A 13,836-nucleotide genomic window follows, 5' to 3' on the forward strand; every position below is an offset into this window, starting at 1 on the left:
TTGATAAGTTTCAGCACATAAATTTTGCCTACAAAACTTAAAATATTTGCAAGGAAAAGTTTATCAATTCCTGATCTAGACTTAACATTATGGACTCCTTTATTGTTTTACCAGAAAGAACCCATCTAAGTATGGGTCGTTTTTCTCCATTTACTCTCTTCACTCATTTCTTCATTGTATTTTTGTGTATTTTACCCATTTTTATTTTTGCCTCAATTCCCCTGCACCTATCCTCTCTTTTTTAAAAAAATGCTTTGTCCTTAAGCAGAAAATTTGAAACATGTAGAAAGTAAAGACAATTGTATAATGAAATCTTTTGCCCATATATAACCTTCATTCCTCTAGTTATCAGTTGGAGTAACACCACTCTTAATTTAGCTAGAACCCTCACTAACATTATTGTGAACCAAATCCTAGAAATTATTTTATTTTAAAATATTTAATATATTATTTCTAAAATAATAAGAATTTTATTCTTTATTGTACCTAAGAAGTGAAGATTTCCTAAATCTGTTGCATTAAAATCTTCAATGATTTAGATATTTTATCAGATATGAGCAGTTTTATTAAGAGTATTGTGATCATTTTATAAACAATCTTCATTCTGAAGTATAAATTGTTTTGTTTTGTTTTGAGGAACCTACACATTGTGAGGCTAACCCTGACCTGATTTTTGAAGATATGGAAGTTATGACAGACTTTGAATTAAATGTACTTTGTAAACAGTACCGACACATTAATAATTTTCAGTTAGACATGGATTTGATTTTAGATTCTGGAAAATTCCGAGTTTTAGGATGCATCTTGTCGGAGTTGAAACAGAAGGTATTAAAAAAGAATTGTACTCCTCTTGTATTTCTCAGTTAAACTTCTTTACAACATTTCTGGCATGATCTGACTTTCTTAAAGCTTTAGCTTATATCTATTTTAAATTTTCGAGAACTAGTGTCTTGAGCATTTGGGGATATATTTGGACATACATTTTCCTGATAACTTTTTCCCCATTGAATCTCTGAAAGGACAATAGAATTCAATATACATACACTAACATACACACACATATTTTTAAGTAGTGGTAATTCTCATTTCTTAGGTGACAATCTGTATGATTGTTTTAATATTAGTATTTTAAACTACTATGTTACAATAATTATTTAAGCATTTTTATATACTGCATTTTATATTGAAATAACTTGAATTTGCAAGATCATAATCGAAATTATGTAGCTATTCCTATTTGCTGATGAAGTTTAAATGTTAAGGTAATCTAAAACAAAAAATTTAGATGTCATTACTTGATTTTTATTGAAGCAGGTGATCATTAGATACTTATAATTTATTTGTCAGTGTATTTATTTGTCTGTGTGTTTATTTTCACAGGGTGATAGAGTTGTATTATTTAGTCAGTTTACCATGATGCTGGATATATTAGAAGTTCTTTTAAAACATCATCAGCACAGGTACCTCAGATTAGATGGAAAGACTCAGATATCCGAAAGGTTGGTATACTTCTCTTTAGTTGCAGAAAATCTCTTTCCACTTTCTACTTAAATAAGAGTAAATGTTTAAATTTTAAATGTCTAGAGCATTTGATAGAATTTTATTGCTTACATTTGGTTACTTTAAATTACTACCTTAGATATGAGGAAAATTTTCTTTTATTCTGTCTGAGTTGCATACAAATACATATATATATATATATTTTTTTTTTTTTTTAAAGATTTATTTTGTTTATATAAGAGCCAGGGTACAGGCCAGATGCACAGGAGCGTGAGAGGATTCACCAGAGACAGAGTGGGGCACAGAACAGGCAGACTGACTGAAACACACTGCTGAGGGGAGCAGCGGGCAAGACAGGAGAGGTCTGCTCACCATGTGGGTTGCTCCGAGGCCAGCGGGATCGAACCGGTACTGCAGAGGGTGCGGACAACTTCACAGGGCTGCGCTCAACCGCCTGTGCCACCAGGGAGTCCCCACAAATATATTTTAAAAGAGCTGTTAGAATTGTATACTTCTCAGGGTCTTTCCCTTTAAAAATTGTTTAAAGTCTAAAGCTCCTGGGCCTCCCTGGTGGTGCAGGCGATTGAGTGCAGTGCTGTGAAGCTATCTGCAGCTCTGCAATGTGGGTTCGATCCCCGCCAGCCAGGGAGATAGCCACATGGTGCGGCAGACCTCTCCTGTCTCTCCTGCTGCTCCCCTCAGCAGTGTACTTCAGTCAATTTGCCTGTTCTGTTTCCCACTCTGTCTCTGGTGAATCCTCTCACCCTCCCACACATCTGGCCTGTATCCTGGTTCATGTATGCATAAATAAATAAATCTTTAAAAAAAAAATAAAAATAAAGTGTAAAGTTCCTAATCTTTAAACCAAGATTGTTTTAATCTTGAACTTTTGATATTTTAAGGGAAATAGAGTAAGTTTAATTTTTAATTGCCCAGAAGTTAAAAACAGTCTTAAACAAGGAATGCTTTTTTCTACTGTGTTTATACTGCATTGTGTCGTTCATATTTTTTATCAGACGAGATGAATTTTTTCTCCCTTTGGTATAAGGGTGAAAGTCATGTTAAAAGAAGATAATACTGATAAAGTTTGATATTGAGATCGTACTTCCATTAGGATATTGTCTATGACTGATAGACTTCTGAGAAGATTAAAGATTGAAAAGCCAGAAGCCAGTAGTCATTAAGCAAAGGGCAAAATAGTCCTTTAGGAATTCATCACATCTAAACAGTTGAAATAGGGCATGAATCAGTAGGGAGATAAGTGGCAAGGAAAAGAAGTTGGTGAATTGAGAAAGTCTTTCAATAAATAAAGCTGCAGAAAAAAGTAACTACAATTCCAAGTGTATATCTTTACATCTTTAGGCTTATTTTACATGTGATATGATTGTTTTCAAACGTTTTAATTATAAACCATTTAGTAAGATTTCACCTAATATGTTTATCTTATAGAATTCATCTAATTGATGAGTTTAATACAGATATGGATATCTTTGTATTTCTGCTGTCAACAAAAGCCGGTGGCTTAGGAATAAACCTGACATCAGCCAATGTTGTTATACTTCACGATATTGACTGTAATCCTTACAATGACAAACAAGCAGAGGATAGATGCCACAGAGTAGGCCAGACTAAGTAAGTGTTTTCAGTTGAAATTTATTTTTAATCAAATGTTAGTTTAATTTGTAGAGAATATTAAAATATAGACTGTCAATGTGTCCTGCCTTACAAGGTTTTCATATTTTCTGCAAAGCATGCATGATTTCTGATATATTTTGTATCAGCGTTATCAGATATGAGCACTACTTTGTAATTTAATCATTTTCTAGTAATTGATAAAAATAAACCTCCTATCCCCATCCCAAACAGTTCTATAGCAATTGAAAAGATTTCAGAACCAGATAGATTTGTTAATAACCATGCTCTTGCTATTCTGTTACCCTTTGGGAAATAACGTTATTTGAATCGTAGATATTTTAGATGGAAGTTCATTTTGAAATTGGACATGAGGTATAAGGAGATGAAAATACCTACAATTCAACTCTATTTTGACAAATAAACAGCAGACAATGTTTTCTTGGTAGAATATTTCATTGTATTTACAAAAGACTGACATTTATAGACTAAATCTTTATCGGTATCTATTGTGAGAATGGAATTTCCCATGTAACTTGTGTACTTTACTACACTAATTTTTGAACTGAATTTCCTTGGAGCTAATGAGCAAGCATGTTCTTTTTAGAAATGGCATATTTATCTGAACCCAGAACTGTTGTACTGTAATGTTATCAGTGGTTTTTGAAAAGGAGCTGTCTTTATTCTCATTGACCAATAGGAAAGTTAAAGAGTGACGTTCAAAAAATGCAATTCTCAACTAACTTGAATTAAGGAAAAACTTTAATGGTTATATTATACAATTTCAAACTATTCTTATTAAACTCTAAAGATAACTTTAGTTTATATGTATCCAAATAATTTTTTATGATAAAAAGTAATCAATGGACATATCTTATATTTTTCTTTAGAGAAGTGCTAGTTATAAAATTAATAAGCCAAGGGACGATTGAAGAATCCATGCTAAAAATTAACCAACAGAAATTGAAACTAGAGCAAGATATGACCACAGTAGATGAAGGTAAGCTGTTTGTAAGCAAAATCTTCAATATTTTTATACGGAAAGTGGTCAAATTAACAGTAAGTCAAGGGGATAAGAATGATGGCCTCAGTCCTTCTGTGACATGCAGTTTAGGGATGGCTTCAGAGAAAATTGGAATACTAGTTTAAAAAGTACCGATAATACTAAGGACCATTTTACCAGAATTGATATTAATACTTGAAAATTTATGTCTGACAGCAGAACATCCTGGAATCATAAAGAATCTATCATTATAGTCACAATTTATGATTTACTTACTACATAAGTAATATTGATGAATTCAAAGGTTTAAACTACCTGTCATGATATTAACTTACTAAGAATGTTAATTTCACTTTTACCAGCAAATATGTATTATAATAGAGTGCAATAAAATGCAATTTTTTTAAAAAAATTAATGATTTCAGGTTGAAAATAATTTTTTTATTTCATAAATTTAAAATTATTTTTTATATTTGTATTTTGGATAACAATTAAATTCAAAAGATAGAAAAGCACAAACATAGCCCTTCTTCCCACAACATCACCCACTTTCTTATAAAGTTGAATATGTCACTATTTTTTTAAGTGTGTAACCAAATAATTTTATGCAGAGAAATAAACAGGGTATACATTTTTTTTAGTTTAAAAAGTTTGCATGCAGTCTTCTGCACCTGACTTTTTTATTTAATGTTAACTTTAATTGGAAACAAGTAATTTTTTCACTATTCTAATGCATATGATATTCCTAATAATTAATTTCAGCAAATGTCCTTTGAATATTTACTTTGAATATGTCCCAGTATTTTGTTAGGCATTCTGTGCTTATGAGATCAATACATACTAATCTGTCTTCAAAGATTCACAGAGGTGTATGATCAATTAGTTCATGTGTTTCCTATATAGTTTTTATTTCAGGGTGCTATGCCAGGTTCAGGAAGCTGACTTAAGAGAAATTTTAACTGAGTAAGAAGCAACTGAGGGCCTCCCCTAGTGGTGCAGCGGTTGAGCACTGGGCTGCAAAGCTGCCCGCAGCCTCTGCAGCGCAGGTTCAATACACAGCCGCCAGCAAGGGTTCCACATGGCGCGGAGACCTCTCCTGCCGCCTGCTGCTCCCCTCAGCAGTATATTTTGTCAGTCCGCCTATTCTGTTCCCCGCTCTGGCTCTGGTGAATTCTCTCACCCTCCTGCTTGTATAAATAAATAAATAAATCTTTAAAAAAAAAAAAAAGCAGCAGCAGCAACTGAGTTGGATCTGTAAGTGTGAAGATGAATAGGATGATCAGGGTAACTTAAATGATTAACAGTAGTTACTAGACTTTTTTAGAGGTAGCTATTTGCCAGTTTCAGATAATCCAGCAAAAGCAATAGAAGGAATCATAGGACAGATACCCAGATACTTGGGTAACACTGTTTCCTGATTATTTTGGTAGGGCAGCTTCTTTTAACTAGAAACCTAGGTAATTAGATAACTAGGTTAATTAGCAGTGCTAGCAAACATAAAGGCATATAGATTTTATGTTAACAGTAAGTCTCTAAATAAAACCCTTAAAGTTAGTTAATTGGGAACTCCCAACGGACTCTTCTTAACTGTAGATATTTTCTCATGACTAGTTCATTTCCACAGAAAGATACTCTCCATCTTGTGAAATAAGATACTCTCATCTTGTGAAATAAGGTTAGTAGGAGAGCTAGAATAAACCTGCAAAGTACATTCTCAGAGTGAGGAGACAGAAGCAGCCTGGGTTGATGTCATATTCAGATATTTAATGTTCTGGTACAGTTCACACTGTCCTTTATACCCCCATGCTTTTCCAAAGAACCTTTTTGTTCACTTCAAGCAGATGATGGACTCAGTTGGGCAGGCCTTCTGTATCCTACCTTTTCAGCCCAGTCATATATATCCTACCTTTCAGAAGCACCATTATCTCCATCTCCTGAGCTTATGGGTGTTGTGTGGGCAAGGTAGATTGTGAGTGAAGTTGCCTTGTGTTTCCTACCTTCTGTTCTGGTAAAGTCAGTTTACATTTTCATTTTCTGTCTTTGCAAATTTGTCGACAACTGTCCCCACTGTTTTTTCTTATTCTTTTTGATTTAAAGTCCATTTTCTCATGGTACCTTAATGCTATTTCAATGAGAGTAGAAGTGATGAATATATTCAGTTATTTCCAATCATAATTCATGTCAATTATTTGTATATAAATTTAGTTAAAGTTTAGTATTAACTTTAAATTAAGATTATAGTAATGTCTATTTAATCCATGAACTATAATGATTTTTATCATCAACTTTGCATCTGGTGTCATTTTAATAATTTCGATACTGACCGGATATGAGAATTTTATATATTACCTATGTTTTCATCTTTCACAGTAGGTCCCTTCTCCTCTAGAAGCAAAAGATATATTTTAGTTGAGTGTGCATGTATTTCATGTTAAGATGTTTTATTTTCCTTTTGCCTTGAAATTATGAAAGTCTAGATAAAGACCATGATTTGGCTTATCAGACATTTATGTGTTTAGAGCTTGTCTTAGTGGTTCTCACAGTACAGTTTCAGGACCAACAGCAACAACATATCCTGAGAAATTGCCAGTGTAATTCCTAAGCCCTACTCCATAAGTAGTGAACCAAAAACTTTTAGTCGCACTCACTCTAGCCTTCCAAGTTATTCTGATACATACGAAAGTAAAGGACCACTGCTTTAGAATAAGGATTATGTGTTTTGGCACTTCCTCACTCCCCAACCCCCACCCCCCAATCCCTGTAAAGTAATACTAATTTTTACAGTTAAAATTGTTTCATTGTGGAATTTTCACACAAAATTATTGAAAACTTAATATGAAAGTACAGTTATTTAATGGTTGTAATATTTTGCCATGTTTGCTTCATTTATCTTATTGCCCCTAATAAATCTTTTCAAAGTCAATAAACAAAATGATCAGATGTAAATTATTCTAAGTGGCCATATTATTTTTTCATCCCAAAAAATTAATAATAATTTACACATCTTATCATCTATTGTCAAAATCTGGATTTTTTTCCCCAAAAGCCCCTTCCTTTATTTTTAATGTCTTAATAGCTTTTTTAAAAGATTTTTGTTACATATTTTTTAATTGAGATAATATTGGTGTAAAATACTGTTTGATTCAGATGTAAAGAGTCACACCTCCTCAGCTGTTTCTTACCACACCACACTCACCACCAAGGAACCCATAGTTGGTGTTCATTGGGTCCATTCCACACTGTACTCTCTCCCTCACGCTTCCCTTTGTAACCTCATTTCTGCAGCCATGTTTCCAGGATTTGTATCAATTTAGTTTTATCTGTTTCTTTCCTTTATCTCCCCTTACATTCCACATATCTGTGAAATAATCCATTATTTGTCCTCTTCTGACATATTTGGATTAGTATAATTCCCCACAGTTCCTCTGATACTATCCATTTTAATTTTTGCCTGTGGTATGAAATAGTAGTTTAGCTTCATTCTTTTGTATGTGTCTGTCCAGTTTTCCCAACGCTATTTATTAAAGAAGCTGCCCTTTTTTCCATTGTATATTCTTGGCTTCTTTGTCAAATTTTAACTCTTCGTATAGGTATGGGTTTATTTCCAGGCTCTATTATTGATCTGTGTCTGGTTTTGTTCCAATATCATGTTGTTTTGACTAACATAGATTGTACTATAATTGAAGCCTGGCAATGTGATACCACCATTCTTCCTCTGTTTTGTAAAGATTATTTTAATTATCTGGGGTCTTTTTTTGTTCCATATAATATTTGTTCTATTTCTTAGAAAATACCATTGAAATTTTGAGAGGGATTGTATTTGAATCTGTACATTACTTTGGGTAAGATTATTCTTTCAACAATGTTAATTTTTCCAATCCATGAACAAGGAATATCTTTTCATCTCTTTATGTCTTCTATTTCTTTTAACAATGTCTTACAAATTTCATTGTACAAGTCCTTCACTTCTATGTATACTCCTAGATGTTAAATACATTTTGGTATGATTTTAAATGGGATTATTTTCTTTATTTCTTATTATTTTAGCTAATGGTTTGCATATCAGGACACAGCTGATTTTTGTAAGTTGTTTTAGTAACCTGTCTATGCTAAACTGATTTGTCTCAATTAGTTTTTCAGTGGATTCTGTGGGGGGGGGTTATGTATATTGTTATATCATCTGCAAATAGCAATAGTTTTACTTCTTTCCAACTTGAATTCCTTTTATATCCTGCTCTAGCTAGGACTTCTAATACTATGTTGAATAATTGTGGTGAGAGTGGATACCCTTGTTATGTACCAGATCTTAGTGGAAAATCTTTGAGTTTCTCAGCATTGAGGATGATGTTAGCTGTGTACCTGACCTATATGACTTTTGCATGTTGAGGAACTTTCCCCTTATCCCCAGTTCTTCAAGACTTTTCATCACAAATGGATATTGACTCTTAACAAATGCTTTCTTAGCATCTGTTGATATGATCTTACGGTTTTTATCTTTCTTTTTGTTGATGTAGTGAATTATGTTGCTTTAGTTTTTATTATTTCCTTCTGGCTTTTTGTTTGTTCATCTTTTTTTCTCGCTTCTTGAGATGAGAGATACGGTCATTTATTTGATCTCTTTCTTGTTAGTGCATATACTTGTATTATATGCTTGTATGTGGTATGTGTTATATACTTCCTTCTTGTTTTTGTTGTTCATACCTAGTTTGATGCCATTTGGTCCAAGAAAATGTTTGATAGAATTTTAGTCTTAATGCGTTTATTGATACTTTCTCAGCTGTGGCACTGTGGTTTTTTGTTTGTTTGTTTTTTAGTTTGTTGACCTTTGCTGGCTTCTGTTTTTACTGAAAACTGCTTTGGAGTTGCTGAGTTGGGGAGGTTGGTTGGGTGGGGGAGGGTAGCCCACTGGTCCAAATAGGCTGTGGGCACATGAGTACTGGCTCATGTTTGTAGCATTGCCGTAACCCTCCTTTCTGAGGTTCCAGACCTAAGGCTCTGTAGTCTATGTGCTGTCAGTTCACTTCACAAGGTCAGTACCAGTCCTGAGGGTTGTAGGAAGGGAAGTAAAATGCAGTGCAACACATTGGCTTTTTTCTTTTCACCAGGGAGTGGCCTGGCCTGTGCGAAGCATCCACCTCCTTTGTCCTTAGTCCCGTCAGTCTAGGAATACACTGCCTCCACACCATTTCCACTGTGCTGTCCACAAACTCATAGCTGATTTGTGTCCCCCTGTTTGTGATTTCTGCTGAATCATGAATCTTCTCCATGGCCTATTGCTGGAGTTCCTGTTTTTCAAACTGTTACGCAAGAAGTGTTCCATTATACTCCAAGCTGCAGGACTCTTGGTTATAGTGTCCCTTGTGAAGATTGTCTTGGAGTAGAAGCAGGAAACCTCTGTCCGCCATCTTCCTTGCCAAGGCTAGGTGGCTTAATAGCTTATTTTTAAAAAGCTAGGATCCAATTAAAGATCACTCATTACATTTTATGTTGTTATATCTTTCGTATCTTTGTATTTAAGAGTCTCCTTGTCCTTCTTTCCATCTCTCCCTCCATTTCTTTTACTAATACTGAATTTTAGAGAGTCTTGTAGATTTGTATTCTTGTTGTCTTACTGTATTCTGAATTTGTCTAGTTACTTAAATGTGGTGTCAGTTAATTTAGGTTGAGTATCAATTTAGATTTTATGGACTATTTTCAAGTGTACACATAAGCTTGGAGACACCAGTGTCATTGAATTCCCTGAGAGTTTATGCAGTAGTTTGTGTTACTGCTTGTGTTTTTTGCTTTTTGCTTTTTTGGGGCTGGGGCAGAGAGATTACTCTTATAATTTTAAATCATAACTAATCTAAAGGAGAGAAAATAATAGTCTTGCTGCATTTTAAGCCTCATCTAATTATAAAAATATTCATTGCTATGAATGTACAAATATTTATGAATTGCCAACCATGCTATTCTCAGTAACCAGTAAGTTAATATATCAGTTCATTTTAAAAACATTCTGAGTGATTAATTTTATAAATCAAGGATTGCTAGATTCTCTCCTGACACAAGATGTTTTCTTAGAAAATGCTGACTATTTCTTGGATAAGTGTGTGGGTTGGGGTACCATTTAATTGAAATACTGGCATTCAAAAAAGATAAACACATGCAATTTGCAGCAACATGGATGGAGCTGGAAGGGATCATGCTCAGCGAAATAAGCCAGAAAGAAAAGGAAAAATACCGGATGGTCTCACTCATAACAGGAATCTAGAAAACTAAATAAGGGACCAGGAAAAAGAATAACTATAAGAAAGAAAAAAATCAAAATCAACAAACAACTATGAACCAGAGACACACTTTGGGGGAGGAGGCAGGGAAAGGAGGGATTGGGATCAAAATCCGGGGGTTGCAATTGTATGGGGAATATGAAAAAAAAAAAAGAAATACTGGGTAAACATTGTGGAAAGGAAATTTACAGTGGGATACTTAAATACCTAATTGGTAATGCTGTACTTAAGGGTTTTTTTTTTTTTTTTTTTTTTTGGTTTTTTGTTTTTTTGTTTCTTTTTTTTTTTTAATGTATATATAGTAAGTCATTACATTTTCAGAAAAATCAGGATATGATGATTTCTCTTTGGTTGAGATTTGGACTCTCTTGTCTTTGTTTACTCAGTTTGTTATATAAATGTTTTTATTTGGCAAACCCGAGGCATAAATACTATTTGCTACATAAACATCATTCAAGATACCTTTATCTATGTGTCTTTATATATTCTATATATATTTCTTTCAAATCAAAAGCATATTCTATAGATAGCTTTAGTGGCAATATGAGCAGATGCAATGAGAAAGTAACCCTCCTAGATGTAGGTATCAGGGAATGTTTTTAAGAAGGAATGACACTGTGAAACAAATTGGGCCTTGAGAAAGCATTATGAATTCACCAAAAGTAGAGAAACTTGAAGAAAAAAATCTATTTCTTTAATACAATATTAAACTTTTAATACCACTTTCTGACCCACAGGTGATGAAGGGAGTATGCCAGCAGATATAGCCACATTACTAAAAACGTCAATGGGCCTCTGAAATAAGAATTCTGAATTCCTAATGAGGAAACATCAACTTGGTGCACTCAAGGACATTTACATTATGATGACCATGGGGTTTATGAACATTTATAACTTTTTATAATTTCCATATTACATTTCTCATAGTATGGACAATTTTTTGCCACTAACTGAATTCTCCAGATGCTCACACGTGAAATTAAAAAAAAAAAAAGTAGTCCTGAAGATGTTGAATAATCATTTTACAAAACAGTTTTCTGAATGGGGATTAGTTGGTGATTGTTTGTAACAAATATGCTAATGCTTTAGAAATGTCAGTATTTTTGTAATTATTTCTACCTCCAAATATATATATATTGTCTTTCACTGGATAATGTGTGTAGATTTTTACATGTGCCTTATTTGACAATGCTTACGTCTTGATTTTGCTTGTCTCATTTGAAGTTCTTTTTTATGCTTAAATAACGCAGCTATCTAGATTATATAGCTTTCATGTTTTTGCTATTTGAAGCAGATGCTCACCACTGTCAACGAGAACTCAGCCTGAGTGAAAAGGTGGCGTTCCGTGTGCTAACCCCCAGGTCCTCCCAAGTGCTCCTGTTAAGAAAAATTTGTTTGGCTAAGCACTAAGTTGTTTTCCAGTGAATAGTAACTAAAGAAGCCCTTGTTCCATGGATTAATTCCTTCTGTTCATTTCCCAGTTGCACTAATTGTGCTTATTATTCTGCCTATTCTTGTGCATGTTTTCATTAATTTCCCTCCACTGCCTTTTGCTTCTCATGAAAATGTTGCCCAGTTACTTCTGCTCCAGTTCTCTTTACTCTCTAAATAGCTTATTCCTGCCATATCTCCACACTTCGGCAAAATATCGGTGACATTTTTCCAGCCTGGCAGAACAGATTAGCAGGCTGTTTTACTTCAAAGAAAACGGAATGTGACTCATTAAGGCAGCATTAGCTTACTGCATGGAAGTAGGTCATTAACTTTAAACTTTAAGTACCAAAACATAATTTACCAGTTTCCAGAATTTCCTGTATAGGACCTCCTAAAGAGAGAGCCATTGTTCAATTCCAATTCACTGTGGGTGACAAAGTGAAATTTAGAAGTTGTCTGTTTGATATAAAACTCTTTAAAATCTTTCTTTAAAATTTTGCCTGTCAGTCTCTATTGCTGTTTTTTATTACACATCAGTTTCTTTGTATAACTTGTGAGTTTTGTGTGTTTTTATTATGTAAATATCATTATAAATAAACTTATTTATAAATCATGGTTTTGTTAATTATTGGAGATTGTGCTTTTCTCAAGGCATCCTGACTGCTGAGATGTTAGGTACTAATAATACTCTGGATTTAGAAGGTGAAGCTCTTATAATGACTCTGAAAACTCATGACTCTGTAGCCTTACCCAATCTTGAAGGTATATTGAACATATTCAATATTAGTGTAATGGAACTAAAAGGAATCTGCAAATCTTATTTCTACCTCCTCCTGCATCACAGTACCCAAATCATTTAGTCAAATTGTTGGGAATATTAACTTTTGAAATCTCATAATGAATTTCTCTTAATTTTTCTGTATTAGTGTATCTTCAATAATAGGCTTTTTTGTTGTTATTGTTAAATACATATTTCTATCTTTAGTGAAATGTAGTTGGGTTCTTGTAATGCTCTATTATGTCTTGGGCTTAATAAAACTATTTGTAATCATAAATTGTATTTTCACACCCTTTTTTAATAATTGCTAACCCTCCCCTTACCTTTGAAAAAATACTAACGTTGAGCACAAATGAGATCATAATAATGTGCTTAATAATGTCTCTTTCTCAATAAACTGGAATTTATAACTTAGGATGTATTCTCATTAATCCCTTCATTGGACTGGTCAGTAAACTACAGAATCCATTATCATTAAAGAGAGTAAATGAAGTTGTAGTTGTTGGAGCAATAACTTGACCAAGGAATACAACTCAGAGGGATGGAAAGACGTATTTGTGTTTTCGTGATGATAACCCTGATCCCACAGATTTGTAAACTTCTTATAGTAGATAAATTCAGTGCCCTTTGGTAGCTGCAAGAAAATAGGTTTCGGGACCCTGTAGATGCAGAATTCCATGAACTATTCAGTACCTTATATAAAAAGGTCATGTTCACATATAGCATGCATATCCTCCCACATACTTCATCTCTATATTACTTGTAATACTAATACAATGCAAATAGTTCTTATTGTATCATTTTAAGGAATAATAACAAAAACTACATGTTCAGTGCAGATGCAGCCATCATAGATTTAACTGCATGTTGCCTGTGAATGCTGCCTGGTTGAAACCTGCAGATACTGAGGGCCAGCTGTATATTGTAATATTAACTAATATTCATAGTTGGTGATGTTACATAGTGGAGAGGTAAGAACATCAGGAAGTGTGGTTTTTGTGTGACCTTAAGACAAATGTGCCATAAAATTAATTTTTACCTCCTAAACTATGACTTTCTGACTACATGTACTATTTTTGCTCTCATTTCATTCATATTCACTCTTGCTCAGCAAGGAGTCATTTATTTGGGTACACAGTGGAACAATGGAATTTTATTATCCTTCAGTGCAAGATGACCTAAAAGAGTGATGCTAGGATTGCAATAACTGCTCTATAAAA

At 33.6% G+C, this 13,836-nt stretch overlaps 1 protein-coding gene across 4 annotated transcripts in view; it reads left to right on the plus strand.

The window, feature by feature from the left end:
* The window catches only part of SMARCAD1 (SWI/SNF-related, matrix-associated actin-dependent regulator of chromatin, subfamily a, containing DEAD/H box 1), a 105,363-nt gene extending 92,912 nt beyond the window's left edge, over positions 1-12,451 (plus strand). For all 4 annotated transcript variants that reach the window (XM_037530389.2, XM_054688224.1, XM_054688223.1 and 1 more), the window contains exons 20-24: positions 637-825; positions 1,381-1,499; positions 2,950-3,132; positions 4,023-4,132; positions 11,142-12,451. In XM_037530389.2, coding sequence (XP_037386286.1) covers positions 637-825; positions 1,381-1,499; positions 2,950-3,132; positions 4,023-4,132; positions 11,142-11,203 — 663 coding nt within the window. In that variant the 3' untranslated portion in view covers positions 11,204-12,451. The remainder of the gene's footprint in view (positions 1-636; positions 826-1,380; positions 1,500-2,949; positions 3,133-4,022; positions 4,133-11,141) is intronic.
* Positions 12,452-13,836: the final 1,385 nt, after the last annotated feature.

The sequence above is a fragment of the Talpa occidentalis genome, unplaced genomic scaffold, assembly GCF_014898055.3.
Source record: "Talpa occidentalis isolate TD23 unplaced genomic scaffold, MPIMG_talOcc4v2.1 talOcc4.6, whole genome shotgun sequence".
Lineage (NCBI taxonomy): Eukaryota > Metazoa > Chordata > Mammalia > Eulipotyphla > Talpidae > Talpa > Talpa occidentalis.